General features: G+C 45.2%; 1 protein-coding gene across 7 annotated transcripts in view; it reads right to left on the bottom strand.

Annotated features, from left to right (window-relative positions):
* CDC14A (cell division cycle 14A) overlaps positions 1-8428 on the bottom strand; it is a 189698-nt gene extending 181270 nt beyond the window's left edge. For 2 of the 7 annotated variants that reach the window (XM_070077980.1, XM_070077979.1), the window contains exon 1: positions 8271-8427. In XM_070077980.1, the coding sequence (XP_069934081.1) occupies positions 8271-8328 (58 nt within the window). In that variant the 5' untranslated portion in view covers positions 8329-8427. Of the gene's footprint in view, positions 1-523; positions 1085-1585; positions 1852-8270 lie in introns of those variants that run through there. The other 5 variants (XM_070077981.1, XM_002715832.5, XM_070077983.1 and 2 more) reach the window with 4 other exon arrangements.
* Between the last annotated feature and the right edge of the window lie 10089 nt (positions 8429-18517).

Below are 18517 nucleotides of genomic sequence, written 5' to 3' on the forward strand. Positions count from 1 at the left end.
CTGGAGGTACCAGCAGACCTGGAGACGCAAGTTTGGTTCTGAAATCTCCAGACCTCACAGCTGCCGAAGGGGAAGAGAGAAGCGAGCCTCTCTCCCCAGCAGCTCCGGAGACTTCAAGAGGAAGGAAGGAGAGACGAGGGGGTGTGGTTGGAGGTGGGGGGTGGGGGTGTCCCGAAAACCGAGACCGGCAACGATGGGGTAGGGGCGACCGAAAGGATCAACTGGTGCAGGATCCCCAGAAGCTGCAGGGTGCCGGGCCCCGGCAGAAGCCAGCGCTGTCCCATCACCGGCGGGGGAGGCCATCCCAGGGATCTGCAGAGGGAAAGAGGGAACGCAAGAAAGAGAAGCCGGAAGCAGGGGGTCCTCGGGGACTGGAGAGTGGCGAGAGGGGACCTGAGCGCGCGCAGCGGCCACAGGACCGGGGACCCGGGAGAAGCCTGGGACAGCGGCTGGGACGCAGCGGCAAGAAGTGAGGAGTTGGGGACGAGGGAGGGTCGGAGGATGCGGGGCAGCTGCGCCTCACCTTTCATGAACTCGCAAGCCCCGATTAGCTCCCCTGACTCCGCTGCCATCTTAAGCGAGTTACGCACGGAGGAGGGCTGGGTCGTGGCCAGCTGAGGTCACCCGCCCCCGGGGGCTTCCCCACTGCCCAGGAGCCAGGAAGCTCGCGGTCCGGAACACCGAGCCCGGCCGAGGGAGGCAGCGGGCGCCGAGGGTGGAGGCGGCTGCAGGGTCAGCGCGCCGGGCGCCCCGGGGACATTCCGTGGGGAACCCGAGTCCGCTCCGCGCGGGGCGCACACGCCCCGGGCTGTGGCCGCTCCGATTCGAAGCGGACTGCTGTCGCTGCTGCTGCTCCGCGGCCGCCGCTCCTGGGAAACGCAAACCAGCTCTCACGGCCCGGCCAAGTCTTCCCCCAGCTCCCAAAGTGATCATGGAGGAGGACACGGCTGGCCCCGATCGCGCCCGTGGCTACTCGTGCGGCAGCGGGCAGGACTCCGGTGCCCGCGGGCTGGCAGCAGCTGCTCTGGCTCCTCCTCCGCCACCTCCTTTCAGCAGCAACTCTTCCTCCTCCTCCTCCTCCTCCTCCTCCTCCTCCTCCCCCTAGGTCCGCCCCCAGACCTTCCTCCCCGCCCCCCCCTCGGCCCCCTCCACTTTCACGGCTCCGCGGCCATCCCTTAAAGGGACAGCCCTGCTGCTTTCTCCGCGCCGGCCCGCGCCCCAGTTACCAGGCGCCCCGCGGGTCACTAGGAGCCAGTTGCTAAGGCTTTGTTGCCGCTCACCAATTGCAGTACGGGAAACGCGGCCCTCGGGCCCGGGGGAGCCGGGCGGGGCCTCAGGGCCAGAAACTTATGAATGAAACGGTGGGGGGCGCGAGTGGCCACCGCGGAGCGGCCTCGGAGGCCAGCAGGCACCCGCACGCCTTCCTCTTCTGCACTCAAGAAAGTCTTCTCCCACTCCACGGTTTTCTTTTCAGTCCCTCTCATTTCCTCGCACGCCCCCATCTTCTTCTAAACTCTTGCACGCGCGCGCACCCACACTCAAACATCCCTGATTTTCCCCGCGCCCTGCCTAACCTCCCGCTGACCTTCCAGCCAACCTGCATCCCCACCACTAAGGGGTCTCCATCGTTATATTTAAAAAAAAAGAAAAGAAATTGAAAAGGAAGCGCCACTTCCTAGCTTAGAAGTCCACGAACTGATTTCCTCTGCACAGAAGCAGACTCGGATGGAACCTGTGCTTTGTTCTCGCGGGTATCAAACGTCCCCATGCAGCCTCCACGTCCCAGTTTGAGGACGCCACTGTGAGCGCAAAATCATCACAAATGCCTGCTTTGTGTATCGCTGGGCTCCCGGAGCGGGCGAGGCGGGACAGCCAAGGCCAGCGCGGCCGGAGGCAGAGAAGGCAGGGGGGGCCACTTGTCCACCCGGGGAAGTTACACAAAAGGATTTCTTCATGGCGCTACCGCGACGCGCGGCAGGCAGGGCTCCTCTCCGAGAGGCCCTGGGCTTGCCTCTGCGAGCTCTTCCCACTGTCTGAACAACTTTAATGCCCGCTGTCCCGCGGACCTGCCTAATGAGTGGGCATCCGAAAATGGCGCTACAGACCCGCCATCGGCAGAGCATGCGCCCTGCGTGGCTTCTCCGAGAGAACCGGCTTTGCGCCGGCCTTCCCCGGTGCTGCGGGCTGTTTACCTCTCGGGAGAGAGGGGGCGCGCGAGGAAAGAGTCGGGCGGCTGGCGTGGAGCGGAGCGAGCGCGTTCTGGGGCCGGGGAGGACAGCCTAACTCCTTGTTCTCAGTCCTTGCGGGTCTGCTTCACGGACGCCCCCAAAAAACAACTGGCACGAAAATCATGAAGTAACCATTACTGTCCTGTGTGCGAGCGCTATTTGAAACATGTCAGAAATTCTAACCAGACATACCCTTGCAAAACAGTTCAAAACACCACCTCTCCCACTATCCAGATCTGTAACTGTAAGCCCCAAACCATACAAACACAGGAGCACTTCTCAACATCCCCTAAGTTGTCATACGAGGAGGGGAAAAAAATCAAAGTTCTAAAACTGAAATTCCTAAAAGGGTGTCTCACCTAACCTAGGCTGTGGCTGTGGAATTTCAAAGAAAAGTTGAATTTTGCCTGATGTTTATTCGCCAGATCTTGATGTCAACAATCGCGTGGACAAATCAGATTGCTTTAGTGAAAAATTCCGAGATTTTATAGGTGAAGGATATGAAAAAGCAAAGTATAGAAATCTCTCTAAAAACTTAGCTCCTTTGTTTAAGAGGCTAAATAAATCCAGTGATAATAACCTATTTCCAAAGTGGCTGTTTTGACATCCTTGTAGAAGCTGAACTCATTTAAATTCCCTGATAATTTTTCAGTGGAATGCTGTAATAGAAAAACAACAGTAGGAATAAGAAGCTGGGCTTCTCATTCAATGTACTCTAATTTCACAAAGTAAACAGTCTAATAACAGGAACTGCAAATCTACACTTTCAGAGAAGCCAGATTTAATTAAACATTCTCTTGTTTTCTAAACTTAATTTACAAAAGCATTTTCTTTCATATAATTCCCCTGATTGCAAATTTTGTCATGAAGAATTAATTGCAACCTACTAAATAAAATAAATCAAAATGAAAAGATTCATTTTTCCTTAGCATATTTATAATATAAATTTATTGTTTTTAAGGGAATAGAAGCTACAAGTACTAAAATTTTTTTATGTTGCATTACAGGAAAATAAGTGTCAGTGTGATAGAATCTCCCTAAATCAAATCTAAATGGAATAAGAAAAATGTGAACAAGATAGAGTACACATGACACACATACATGCCAAGGTTCTAATGAGATCATAAAACACATTATTGTCTCAATTATCATGAGGTCAAAGTTCCTACTGATTGTAATTTCATAATAAGGGCATGCTTTTCAGTCTATGGAGCAAGATAATGGAAGGCATTTCTTTCCAACCACTCCACTTATTATAAATAAAACAAATTCACTTTCATTTTATGTGCAAAACATCTATCTTTTTTGCACATAAAGAAAACACTAAGAGATTTAAGATAGAGCTCAACTGCAGGAAAGGGAGTTCTTACTACAAACTGAGCAGGTAAGCATAGAAAGTATCTTGAGTTTAAAAACAACATTGAAGTTTAAATCTGCAACCAGTGTTTGCACACTGCCTTGGACGCCCTGCAGCCTAGGCATGTGCACCTGCAGAGACAGAAAACACTGCTGGAGGCAACACCAAGTGACTTCAACACCCTCTGTTCCAATTCCTCCCCTTAAGGTTGTACTGGAAACTCCTAGTTACTCTTCCTATACATGACAATTCTTCAAATACCAAGACAGCGTCTTTCATCACATCTTCCCCTTAGAATTCTCCAGATTCAAATCCCCATTTTTTTCCAATATATATATTATGTGGCTTCACACTCCCTCACTTTCAGTTCAGTCCAGTCTCATCACCACTTTGTCTAATTTCGCCTAAAGTGTATCTCCAACCTGAACAAAGGCCAGTAGTGACCTGGAATGATCAGGTTTGAAGTCAGAAAAAGATTCAGAATGGAAGCAAAAGCAATAAGAAGGTGAAAGAGGGGGGGGGGGGAAGAGAGTATGAGAGAAGAAGGAGGGAAGAACTAAGTTACATCAGCTGCAAGGAAAGAGGAACATCCTCTCTCGTTAGAATAGGGAAAGAAAAATGAGCTCAGGATAGTTAAAGGGCTGACAGCTGAGAGATTTACAGATTCCATTCTTTAAAAATTATCTCCATTTCTCATTAGTTCTTGTTTAGTGATGACAATGTTATCTAAGCAAGTAAAAAAATCTAGAATAAATACTTTGAATTTTTTTTTATTATTTTTTGACAGGCAGAGTGGACAGTGAGAGAGAGGTCTTCCTCTTGCCGTTGGTTCACCCTCCAATGGCCGCCGCGGCCGGCACGCTGCAGCCGGTGCACCACGCTGATCCAATGGCAGGAGCCAGGTACCTATCCTGGTCTCCCATGGGGTGCAGGGCCCAAGCACTTGGGCCATCCTCCACTGCACTCCCTGGCCACAGCAGAGAGCTGGCCTGGAAGAGGGGCAACCAGGACAGAATCCGGCACCCCGACCGGGACTAGAACCCGGTGTGCCAGTGCCGCAAGGTGGAGGATTAGCCTAGTAAGCCACGGTGCTGGCTGGTTTGAATTCTTTCTAGAAGTTAATTTTCAAATTAAGTATGAAAAAAGAAGCAGTAGAAACTTTTACTGCTGAGTAATTCAAAATTCTCTATGATTTCAGTGGCTTAAATATATTGTCTGATGCCAAAATAAATTACAACAGCTTTTAGTAAATTATATGTGCAAAAAGTATTACAGTACAACAATACCAAAAATATATAGATTTAAGGTGGTTTATAAAATAGCTACCCACAAATGCCTAGTTTGTGGCCTAATCCAGCCATATTTTGCTTCACACTAATTACCAGTGCCTATTTAAGAATTCTGAACCAGCATCAAATCGGTAAGAGCCAGGTGGGACTGAGATCAGATAGTTAAACTTTTCAAACAGACTCCATGGAGCGCAAGGGATTTGCCAGAGGCCAAACCTGAGGATGAGAGTGAAGAATAATGGACAAGGACTCAGGGATTTTGTTAAACACTTCATCTACAAAAGATTACATGGCAGTGGGCCGGCGTTGTGGCATAGCAGTGCAGCGATGCCAGCATCCAATGTGGGCATGTGTTCGAGACCCAGCTGCTCCAGTTCCTCTCCAGATCCCTGTTAATGCACCTGGGAAAACAGCAGAGGATGGCCCAAGTGCTTGGACCCCTGCACCCACGTTGGAGGTAAGAAGAAGCTCCTGGCTAGGGCCTGCCCAGCCCAGTTGTTGTGCAATTTGGGAAGTGAACCAGTATTTGGAAGTCTCTCTCTCTCTCTCTCTCTCACTCTCTCTCTCTCTCTCTCCTTCTCTCTCTTTGTAACTCTGCCTTTAGAATAAAGCTTAAAAAAAAATTATGGGGGCCGGCACTGTGGCATAGCAGGTAAAACTGCTGCCGGCAGTGCCAGAATCACATATGGTCACAGGTTCAAGTCCTGACTGCTCCACTTCCTATCCAGCTCTAGGCTATGGCCTGGGAAAGCAGTAGAAGATGGCCAAGTGCCTGGGCCCCTGCACCCGCGTGGGAGACCTGGAAGAACCTCCTGGCTTCAGATCAGCTCAGGTCCGGCTGTTGCAGTCAATTGGAGAGTGAACCAGCTGATGGAAGACCTCTCTCTCTCTCTCTCTCTCTCTCTCTCTCTCTGCCTGTCTTTCTCTCTCTGTGTAATTCTGACTTTCAAATAAATAAATAAATCTTTTTTAAAAATTATGTAGCAAAACAGAAGGAAAAAAATAATAGGAGAAAGGGCTGGTGTTATAACACACCAGATTAAACTGCTGCTTGCGTCACCAGCATCCCATATCAGAGTACGTGTTCAAGACCCAGCTGCTCCATTTCTGATCAAGCTTCCTGATAATGCCCCTGAGAAGGCAGCAAAAGATGGCCCAAGTGCTTAGGCCCTTGCTACCCGTGATGGGTACTAGGTTGGAATTCCTGGCTCTTGGCTCCTGGCTTCTGCCTGGCCCACCCTTGGATGCTATGGTGCTTTGGGGAGTGAACCAGCGGTGGAAGATTCTCTGACTTTCAAATAAATAAATCAAAAAAATCATATAGCAGCTGGCGCCGCGGCTCACTAGACTAATCTTCCGCCTGTGGCGCCGGCACCCCGGGTTCTAGTCCCAGTTGGGGTTTGGTTCTGTCCTGGTTGCTCCTCTTCCAGTCCAGCTCTCTGCTGTGGCCCCGGAAGGCAGTGGAGCCCTGCAGCTGCATGGGAGACCAGGAGGAAGCACCTGGCTCCTGGCTCCTGGCTTCGGATCGGCGCAGCACGCCGGCTGTAGCTGCCATTTGGGGGGTGAACCCACAGAAGGAAGACCTTTCTCTCTGTCTCTCTCCCTCTCACTGTCTAACTCTGCCTGTCAAAAAAAAAAAAAAAAAAGTCATATAGCTATTTAGTGGTAGAAGTAAGACCAGTATTATTTCATTATTTTCCCTAATACTGACAACCTTTCCACAATTTTATTCTAACAGCTTAATTACATTGTTCATCTTATAGATTCTTAAATCTGGGGGGTAATAAATATCAAACAATAGGGCACCAGCATTGTGGCACAGTGGGTTAAGCAAAGGCTTGCAACACCATTATTCCATGTTCGAGCACCCAAGTCAAGTCCCATCTGCTCCCCTTCCAATCCAGCTCCATGCTGATACCTAAGAAGAAAGCGGAAGTATTGGGGCCCCTGCTGACCTCATGGGAGACCAGGATGGAGTTTCTGGATTCTGACTTTGGCCTGTCCTAACCCTGGTTGTTGCAGCCAGCTGGGGAGTGAACCAGCAGAGAGAAGATCTCTCTCTTTCTGTGACTCTCCTACTTTCTGTGTCAATCTTCCTTTCAAATAAGTAAAACAAATCTTAAAAGAATTATAACATATACATAATATCTTCAGCTGCTTTCTTCAAACCACTTAAAGAAAAGATTGAGATAATTTAAGCTTATAATGAAATAAAAGAAGGTGTTGCTTTATCTGCCTGGCTATTGTTCTTAAATGGCGTCTATAAAAATTTGAATTTTTTTCTGCTCCTGTGATTTATTAGTAGAATACAAGCATTCTACAGAGCATAGTTTAAGAAGCAGTGATTTAGTGAACATTAAATTTAGCAAGTCAATTCAACAGTCATCCTTGACTACTGCAGCCAATAACAAATGATGCAGTTTCAGAAAGTAAAGGAAAAATCCATGACCAAGTCAATGCACTTAATAGTAGTCCATTTATTGGCCAGATTGCTATATTTTTTAAAGTAGGCTAACAACTCAGTGCATTTTTAAATTGTATAGAACTTATCCACTTGCACTTATTTGTCACTCCTACTCTCACAGAAAAAAAATTAAGAAGTGCAATTTTCCCATGTTTTATTATTATTATAAAATAATTTTCCCCACACAACTCCTCACCCACTCTCACCACTACCTCTACCATGACCACCCCTACCATCATTGCCATGCTGAGAAATACGGGTGAGCTACACATTGTAACCTCAAGTTTTGAATTTCACTCTCAAATGCATATTTATGTCTCTTCCATACTCTACATACTTCTACCAGGACAATAATTACACATAACAGTTACATTTCACTGAAAACCAAGCATGGCAATTTACAACTCAGTTCTCACATCAGTTATCTTAAGGCATACTCTTACTGTTAATCCTATTTTCAAGATGAGCAAACTGACACAAATTGGAGGCTCAACATATATTTGGAAAATGAATAAAAAATATTCAATAAAGCTGTTGGGGGATGAGCTTGTGTGGGTCATCTGGACACATCAATCACCTCCTTTAGCATGGGGTAGTATAAAAAATACCGGAGTTGCAAGCAGAAGCCCAGGCTTCAGGCCTCACTCTCCCAACAATTGTATGCGTTGTTTGGACTCAGTTATCTTGGATGATATATAGGGATCATAATAATTCTTAACTCACAAAATAACAGTGGAATTAAATAAGAGTACCATACTGTGATGCTAAAGCACACAAGTAACTGTTATTCATGTTAAAAGCATAGATTATGAAACACTAACTCATTTCTAAAACCTAATTTTCACCAGCCTCATATGTTGATATCTATTTGCATCTAGGTATTTTTATTTAATTCACGCCTAGCTAACAACATAAGTAAAATATGCACTCACAGAGAAGTTCTATAACCAAAGACAACTCCACAGGGAACAAGTTAACATCCTCTTTCATTTCTGACTGCCTCTGACCATAACGCCTTTCTCCATGGCATGATTGGGGCCAAGAACCCCATCCTCCATGAATTCTTAAATTCCCCTTTAGCACAGATGTTCTTCCATTCCAGAAGCCTGGGCCACAAACATTGTTCCCTGTGGTTCCCATGGTGACCTGGAGCACCTTTGGAACACTGGATTTTCTGGTGCCTAGTGCTGTGTAAAGGTTCCAGGAGGGAATAATATTTTCAATAAACTCACAGGAGTCCTTGGATTTACATTTTGCAATCAAAAATGCTATGTAATTATGATAGTTGTTCTTAACAATACCTGTAATTATATTAATTTTTTGGGGGGAACACACTTTATATTTACCAGATACTGGCCGGCGCCGCGGCTCACTAGGCTAATCCTCCGCCTAGCGGCGCCGGCACACCAGGTTCTAGTCCCGGTCGGGGCACCGGATTCTGTCCCGGTTGCCACTCTTCCAGGCCAGCTCTCTGCTGTGGCCAGGGAGTGCAGTGGAGGATGGCCCAAGTGCTTGGGCCCTGCACCCCATGGGAGACCAGGAGAAGCACCTGGCTCCTGCCTTCGGATCAGCACTGTGTGCTGGCCACAGCGCGCCAGCCACGGTGGCCATTGGAGGGTGAACCAACAGCAAAGGAAGACCTTTCTCTCTGTCTCTCTCTCTCACTGTCTACTCTGCCTGTCAAAAAAAAAAAAATATTTACCATATACTAAAACTTACCACATGAGGAGTCTATATTATTCTTTAAACTATATCTAAAGTGTAATTTGTATTTGTTAATGTAGGGTAAAATAATTTGCATAATGTAACACAAAGCAACACAATTTCTACTTATCCTAAAATATATTTATTTCAGGTAAAATATTTCTCTTCATGCATAATTTTATTTCCTATAATATCAAATCTACATTGTCTCTATATTTATGCATTCACTCATTCAGCAAATATTTATTGGCCACTATTTGCCTGGAGAATAAGGAAGAGTTCCTGTTCTTAAGGAATTTGCATTCCAGTAAGGGTCATCGATGAGCAATCAGGCTTCAAAACATAGAAACAGGTTGGAGGAGATCCAGAGCACTAGGAAGTTTTTGTGAATGCATCAGCCCCAAGGAGTGAGTGAAGATTTCCCTGGAGAATCCTTGTGTAGACTGGAGGGTTGAATGTGAGTTAGCCAAGCCCAGGATGCCAGATTGTAGAGGGAAAGGCAGAGGAGGAGGAGGAGGGGGAGGGGGAGGAGGAGGGGGAGGGGGAGGAGGAGGAGGAAAGAGAGAGAGAGAGAGAGAGACTCTGTGTGTGTGTGTGTGTGTGTGTGTGTGTGTGTGTCTCAATCCGAGAGAACAGTAGCACCGAGGCTGGGAAGCAACAGAGAAATCATTTAAATGGGGGTCCGAAATAGTCCCATTTGGCTCTAGCCTAAAGTGGGATAGAGAAAAAAGGATACTGATAAATTAGGTTAAAAATGTGGACTTTATCCAGAGGGCAGCGGGGCACCAAAATGAAATGCTATGTGGGCAAAGCCTTGTCAGCTGGGGATTTAAAAATTGCCAGAAAGAGTCTGCAAAGTAGATAAACTAATTGAAAATAGATTGCAGCTTACTCCACTAATCCCCAAAGAAGTAGAATTACATCAGGAATAGGGACTAAGACCCACTTAATTGGATCTTTCAGTCTTTCATTTTACCTCTCACTATTAAAAAGACGAAATAGATCTTGGCCAATTTTTGCAGAGCATACTTCAGTGCATAACAGGAAGATTGTCTGAAATTTCTGAAAAAACTATTTGCATAAGTTGGAGATAAATGTGGATAACAGCATGTGTATTTCTTCTGAATTATAACTGTTTTTAGTACAACCAAAACAAATATAAAATTAGAATATACAATAATCACTTAAAATATTTTACTTAACTAAGAAGAGTAATTTGATATATAAGAAGTTGACTTCCATAAATCTTTCAAGTTTTAGAAATAACAAATTAACACGAGTGATTTGATGACTTCTTCAATGGAAATCTGATTTTCCCTAAGGTTTAAAAAAAGGAGTGGGGCAGAGTGGCTATACTGCATGGTGTGTGCACTGGAGGCCCTAGAGGGGAGGCAGTCCCAGGCTTGCCCAACTCTTCTTGAGAGAAAATATTCACCAGTCGCAATTGCAATCCTTATCTGATATGCACTGTCTATGCATCTTGGGACTTTTCTTGGTGATCCAAGATAGCTTACCTAGTCAGTTTTTCCTGACAGACGTGACTGCATCACGGCCCTTGATGGCAATCCTTTCAAAGCAATCTTACTTACAGCATCATGAACCTAAGTATTACCCACTTGCCTACGGAAATCACACACAGACAAACACACATATCAGACAAAAAAGTTACTGACTTACCAAGTTGACAACCCTTTCCTAACACTATAACTCTTCCTAGGCAGAATTTTGATTCTGTCTCTAAATCTCTTCCCCCTCCAGATTTCTTCAGATCAGTACATACTACCACTTAAGCCAACTCCAAGTTAACAATCATCTTTAATTTATCCCAAACATCTAATCACTCCACATGATTTGCCCACTCTGCCTTCATAATGTATCCTGAATCCTACACCTGTCTCCGTAGCAAACCTCATCCCTTCCTGTTATGGATCAGATAATTTGGGTGTCCCGCCAAGGCCCATGTGTTAAGGGCTTAACTTCAGAGTCTTACATTAACAGAGTAAAATAGCACTTAATCCACTTATAATGTCTGAAGGTGAGGCCTTGGAGAGTGATTGTGTTGTATTAAGTCACTAAAGTGGAGGCCCGTGATTGAATCATAGTAGCTTTAAACGGAGAGACCAGATAGAGGATAGGCAGTGAGCATACTCCCTGTTTCTCTCTGCTTCCAGACTCCCATTGTGATCCCCACAGGCATTCCACCCTCCACTGCTCTCATCAAGCACTAGACCAATGGGGCAGCCCAATCTTGGACTGTGGAACCTCCAAAACCACGCTCCAAAATAAACCTTCTTTCATAATAGCCCCTCTCAGGCATTTGTTACCATGTCAAAAAGCTGACTCATAGACTTCCCCAGACCTCTGCAATAACCAAGAGTTGCAAAACTTTCGCTTCTGTTCTGATCTGTAGGTAGACCTCAAGGACTATATTCCAATCAGAACTCCTCCACTGGACAGGGGAGGGTACATCCTGGGAAAAGTTATGTAGGTGTCCAATGCCAGCAGTTGGTCTGTGAAGTGGGGTCATTGTCAAGTTCACTGTCCCTCCTGTCTTTCCTCAGACTTTTCCATCTCTGCATGGTGGAGTCTTATGAACCCAAACTGAGATTCCTGATCAAATCATAGGTTCCTGTTCTTGGTGAGAATATACCTTCCTATGGTTAGGCAAGGAAAGTAGAATAGAAGCTGGAAATAAGACAAGAGCCAGAGTGTGAATAGCATTATGGTTTACACAAATACATTTGGCCCTTTTTACCACAAACAATGAGTCCAGGAAATTTCTAAAAGGAGGAAGGAATGAGCATTTAGCCTCATGTTTAAGACACCAATTGTGGGGAGCAAACCGGACTAGACTGAGTTACTGGAATTAAGACTTATTCTATGCATCTGCTCTCCCACAATATGGCGCTGGGAGAGAAGTAGGCAGCTTCCGCACAGCTGCCTCCAGTTCAACCAATAAACTGTAGGACTTGCTCCTGATTGGAGAGCAGCGTACTCGGCGTGTGGGCAGCCGAGTTAGGATTGGCGGAGGAGGACTATAAAGGAGGAGAGAGACGGCATGCACCGGGAACATCTAAGGGGAACATCTAGCTGAAGGAACACCTGTGCAGCCCCCGAGAAGAGCCGGCCGGCGGTGTGCCGCTCCCCTGCAGAAGTGGGGAATGCGGCCAGGGGGAACTGCCCTTCCACGGAGGTGGAAGGGATAGTAGCCAACCCGGGAAGAACCAGCAGCAAACCCGGGGAGGGCCGAGCAGACCAAAGAACAGCGCAGGGTCCTGTGTCGTTCCTCCACGAAGAGGGGGAGCGACAACCAATTAAGATGCCAATGTCCCATATCAGAGTTTGATACCTGGCTCTAGCTCCTGATTCCAGCTTCCTGCTTGGTTCAGACCCTGGGAGGCAGCAATGATGGGTTAAGTAATTTTTTAAGATTTATTTATTGATTTGTTTGAAAGTCATAGTTTCAGAGAGAGGGAGAGAATTTTCCATCCACTGGTTCACCCACCACATGGTTGCATTGGCCAGGGCTGGGCCAGGTGGAAGCTAGGGGCCTTGGAACTCCATCCAGGTCTCACACACGGGTGGCAGGGACCCAAGCACTGCAGCCATCTTTTGCTGCTTTCCTAGGTGTACTAGCAGGGAGATGGGTTAGAAGTGTAGTAACCATGACTATATGAGATGCTGGTGTTGCAGGCTGCAGCTTAACCTGCTGCACCCCAATTCCAGCTGCAATTAATCAATTGGATTAAATTAGATCCCTGCTACTCACATAGGAGACCTGGACTGAGTTCCTGGCTCCCAGCTTTGGCCCAGACATTGTGGGCATTTGGAAAGTGAACTGATGGTTTAGACAGCTCTCCTCCACCCCTCTCTCCCATATCTCTGCCTCTCTAATAAACAAACAAACAAATAAATATTTTAAATGTTATAATAAAAGGAGGAAATCACATAATTATATGGACAGGTTCTGGTGCAATGCATAGAAAACAGAGAAAAGAAACTAAGCAAAAAATGAGAATCATGAACAAGAGAATAATATCAGTGTCTAAGAATTATTGTTGGGCTGGCGCCGCAGCTCACTAGGCTAATCCTCCACCTGCGGCGCCGGCACACCGGGTTCTAGTCCCGGTCGGGGCGCCGGATTCTGTCCTGGTTGCTCCTCTTCCAGTCCAGCTCTCTGCTGTGGCCCGGGAAGGCAGTGGAGGATGGCCCAAGTGCTTGGGCCCTGCAGCTGCACGGGAGACCAGGAGGAAGCACCTGGCTCCTGGCTTTGGCTTTGGATCGGCGCAGCACGCCGGCCGTAGCTGCCATTTGGTGGGTGAACCCACGGAAGGAAGACCTTTCTCTCTCTCTCCCTCTCACTGTCTAACTCTGCCTGTCAAAAAAAAAAAAAATCAAATAGTAGAAAATAAGATATTTTATCTACTCACTCCAGGAGGAAGAGAAGCTTAGACTTAATAGAATAAACTACAAAGGAAAAAATCATCAGGACTGACTGTTGAGAAACTAAGGGGCAAAAGTTTATTGCTGCTTGGGACAGAAACATCCATATTGGAGTGCCTGGGTTCAAGTCCCAGCTTCACTTCCAGCCCCAGCTTCCTGCTAACAGACAGCAGCAGGTGATGGCTCAAATACCTGGGTCCATGCTCTCGGTTCAGGTTGGCCCAGCCCAACCTGTTGCAGGCATTTAGAAAGTGAACCACGAGGGGCCGGCCCTGGCGCAGGAGGTTAATCCTCCCCCTGCAGTGCCAGCATCATATATGGATACCGGTTCTAGTTACCGCTGCTCCTCTTCCAACCCAGCTCTCTGCTGTGGCCTGGGAAAGCAGCAGAAGACGGCCCAAGTGCTTGGGCCCCTGCACCCATGTGGGAGATCCAGAAGAAGCTCCTGGCTCCTGGCTTCAGATCAGTTCAGCTCCGGCCGTTGCGGCCATTTGGGGAGTGAACCAGTGGATTGAAGACCCTTCTCTCTCTCTCTCTCTCTCTCTCTCTCTCTCTCTCTCTAACTCTACCTCTCAAATAAATAATAAATAAATAAAATTTTTGAAAAAGAAAGTGAACCATGTGATAGATGACCTCCCTATCTCATCTATCTCTTTCTCTCTGCCTTTCCAATTAAAATAAAAACTGAAAATATGTTTTTAATGTTTAAGCTAAAGTGAAAAAGTAATCAGCAAATCAAAGAAAATAATTTTTAAAAAATAAGGACAAAATTATTATATCTATTTTATCTGATAATCAGAGAGAGAGAGAGTGTGTGACTGAAAGACAGGGAAAGACAGTGTTTCTATCTACTGGTTCATCCCCAAATGCACACAACAGCTAGGGTTGGGCTGGGCTGGGCTGGGCTGAGCCAAAGCAAGAACTAGGAACTCAGTCCTGGTAGCAGGAACACAATTACTTAATCATCAGCACTGCCACCCAGGGTCTGCATTAGCAGGAGCTGGAGGCAGCTATTGAACCCAGGTATTCTTATGGGACGCTAGTATCTCGAGCAAGGTCTTACCCACAAGGACAAACTACTCAAATTACTGTTTTGGTAAGAAAAAAAAAGTATACAAACCTCTAAGAAATTACAACCACAATAAAGTAAAGGATGTAGACAACAATTTCTAAGAGCAGGGTGCAACAGGAAGCTGCTGCCTGCAGTGCCAACATCCCATTTGGGTGCTGGTTTGAGTTCCAGCTGCTCCACTTCCAATCCAACTCTCTGCTAATGGCCTGGGAAAAGCAGTGGAAGATGGCCCAAGTATTTGGGTCCCTGCCACGCACATGGCAGAAGTTCATGGCTTGTGGCTTCGGCTTGGTGCAGCCCCAACCATTGCAGCCATTTGGGGAGCGAACCAGTAGATGGAAGACCTTTCTCTCTGTCTCCTTTTCTGTCTCTGTAATTCTGCCTTTCAAATAAATAATCTTTAAAAATATTTACATGAGCAAATCCAACTAGTAAACAGGTGGCAAAATAACCTCAGTAATCGAAGAAATGCAAATTGAAACAATATATGCATTTCTTTCAATACATAAAAAATGGAGGAGGGATTAAATGGATAATATAGTTCATCTCCCAAATTGTCTAATATGCAAAAGCCATAGTGATGATTAAGAAGATTATGCAAATGTATATGAAAAGAAGATAATTAGCAATGAGTATTCTTTTTGTTACCTATTACATTCCAGACAGTATGGCAAGCCCTTTGCATACATTATCATTTAATTTTAATATTTAATCATACGTAATCATTTTCAGATGGTGTTATTACAACTCAGAGATGTTCAAATGAGCCCAAAATTGCATGGTTAATGCAAATGGGACTGGAATACAAATGTGACTACCTCAAAGAGCATCCCCTAATCATTAAACTACAATGCCTTTTGTATCAAGTTCTATGTTAAGCTTTTTTAAAAGGTATTATAAATACCACATGTGTGTGTATTTTTAATTTTTTAAAGCTTTTATTTAATGAATGCAAATTTCATAGGTACAACTTTAGGAATACAGTGGTTCCTCCCCCTATACCCACCCTCCCACCCCAACTCTCATCCCACCTCCTACTCCCTCTCCTATCCCATTCTTCATTAAGATTCATTTTTAATTGACTTTATATACAGAAGACAAGCTTTATATTAAGTAAAGATTTCAACAGTTTGCACCCACACATGTGTGTGTGTTTAAAATATTATTTTCTAAGAAACAAAACCAAAAAAGTTCAGAAAAATAACAGGGGTGGGTGTTGACCTAGCAGTAAAGACATTGGTTAAGATGCCCACGTCCCACACTGGAGTACCTGGGTTCAAATCCTAGCTTCAGATCTTGATTACAGACCCCAGGAAGCAATGGTCATGGCTCTAGTAATTGGGTTTCTGCCACCCATGTGGGAAACCTGGATTGAGTTCCCAGCTCCCAGCCTCAGGTCAGCACAGCCCCATCCTTGGGGAATAATCTAGAAGAGAGCCCTCTGTCAGACAGCCTCTCAAATAAATTTTGAAAACAATTTTTAAAATTAAGATGACTCAGGCCAGCATTGTGGCACAACGGATTAAGCCTCCACCTGAGATGCCAGCATCCCATATCAGTGCTGGTTTGAGTCCTGGCTGCTCCATTTCCAATCCAGCTCCCTGGGAAAGCAGTGGAAGATGGCCCAAGTGCTTGGGCCCCTGCACCCACATGGGAGACCTAGAAGAAACTCCTGGCTCCTGGCTTCAGCCTGGCCCAGCCCCAGCCATTGCAACCATTTGGGAAGTGAACCAGTGAATGGAAGACCTTTCTCTGTCTCTCCCTCTCTCTCCAACTCTGCCTTTCAAATGAATAAATAAATCTTTTCTAAAAAATAAAATAAAGATGAGTGAGTGAGAATACACTGAAACTACATCATTAGAATGATTGGGTTACCAATGATTTGTTAATTATATACTATTTATTATCCAGTTTTATGCTTTTTAAAAAGATTTTTTTAATTTATTTTGCAATTCAGAGTTATAAAGAGAGAGAAAGAGAGAGATCTTCCATCCACTGGTTCACTCCCTAGATGGTCACAATGGCCAGGGCTGGACCAGGTGTAAGTCAGGAGCCAGGAGCTTCTTCCAGGTCTCCCACGTGGGTGGCAGAGACCCAAGTGCTTTGCAATCTGTTTCTAGTCCTACTTAAAAACTTGACAATAACAATAAATGGTGCTGGGAAAACTGGATTTCCACATGCAGAACCATGAAGCAAGACTCCTACCTTTCACCTTACACAAAAATCCACTCAACATGGATTAAAGAACTAAATATATGACCCAACACCATCAAATTATTAGAGAACACTGGAGAAACCCTGCAAGTATAGGTACCGGCAAAGACTTCTTGGAAAAGACCCCTGAGGCACAGGCAGTCAAAGCCAAAATTAACATTTGGGATTACATCAAATTGAGAAGTTTCTGTACTGCAAATGAAACAGTCAGGAAAGTGAAGAGGGTGGGAAAAATATTTGCAAACTATGCAACAGATAAAGGGTTAATAACCAGAATCTACAAAGAGATCAAGAAACTCCACAACATCAAAACATCAAAACAAACAACCCACTTAAGAGATGGGCCAAGGACCTCAATAGACATTTTTCAAAAGAGGAAATCCAAATGGCCCACAGACACATGAAAAAATGTTCAAGATCACTAGCAATCAGGGAAATGCAAATCGAAACCATGATGAGGTTTCACCTCACCCCGGTTAGAATGGCTCACATACAGAAATCTACCAACAACAGATGCTGGAGAGGATGTGGGGAAAAAGGGACACCAACCCACTGTTGGTGGGAATGCAAACTGGTTAAGCCACTATGGAAGTCAGTCTGGAGATTCCTCAGAAACCTGAATACAACCCAGCCATCCCACTCCTTGGAATTTACACAAAGGAAATTAAATTGGCAATCAAACAAGCTGTCTGCACATTAATGTTTATTGCAGCTCAATTCACAATAGCTAAGACCTGGAACCAACCCAAATGCCCATCAACAGTAGACTGGATAAAGAAATTATGGGACATGTACTCTATAGAATATTTTACAACAATAAAAAACAATGAAATCCGGTCATTTGCAACAAAGTGGAGGAATCTGGAAAACATCATGCTGAGTGAAATAAGCCAGTCCCAGAGGGACAAATATCATATGTTCTCCCTGATTGGTGACAACTAACCGAGCACCAAAAAGGAAACCTGTTGAAATGAAATGGACACTATGAGAAATGGTGACTTGATCAGCCCTTGTCCTGACTGTTGAAGAACAACTTAATACTTTGTCCCTATTAGTATTTTTTTGTTCTACTTAATACTATTGGTTAAACTCTGTAATTAACACACAATTATTCTTAGGTGTTGCAATTTAACTGAAAAGTGATCTCTGTTAAATATAAGGAGTGGGAATAAGAGAGGGAGGAGATGTACAATTTGGGACATGCTCAAGCTGACTTGCCCCAAACAGTAGAGTTAGAAATGTGCCAGGGGATTCCAATTCAATCCCATCAAGATGGCATGTACCAATGCCATCTCACTAGTCCAAGTGAAAAAGTTTCAGTTCACAACTGATCATATTGATAGGTCTAAGAGTCAAAGGGATCACACAAACAAGACTAGTGTCTGCTAATACTAACTGATAGAATAAAAAAGGGAGAGAATGATCCAACATGGGAAGTGGGATACACAGCAGACTTATAGAATGGCAGATGTCCTGAACAGCACTCTGGCCTCAGAATCAGCCCTTAAGGCATTCAGATCTGGCTGAAGAGCCCATGAGAGGATTTCAGGCATGGAAAGCCAAGACACTCTGGCAAAAAAAAAAAAAAAAAAAAAAAAAACACAACAACAAACCTAAATGAAAGCTCTCTGCGAGTGAGATACTAGTAAAAAGAATGGGCCATCAAAGAAGGAGTTGCCCTTCTCTGAAGGGAGGAGAGAACCTCCACTTTGACTATGACCTTGTCTAAATAAGATCAAAGTCAGC

The sequence above is a fragment of the Oryctolagus cuniculus genome, chromosome 7 (assembly GCF_964237555.1).
Source record: "Oryctolagus cuniculus chromosome 7, mOryCun1.1, whole genome shotgun sequence".
NCBI lineage: Eukaryota > Metazoa > Chordata > Mammalia > Lagomorpha > Leporidae > Oryctolagus > Oryctolagus cuniculus.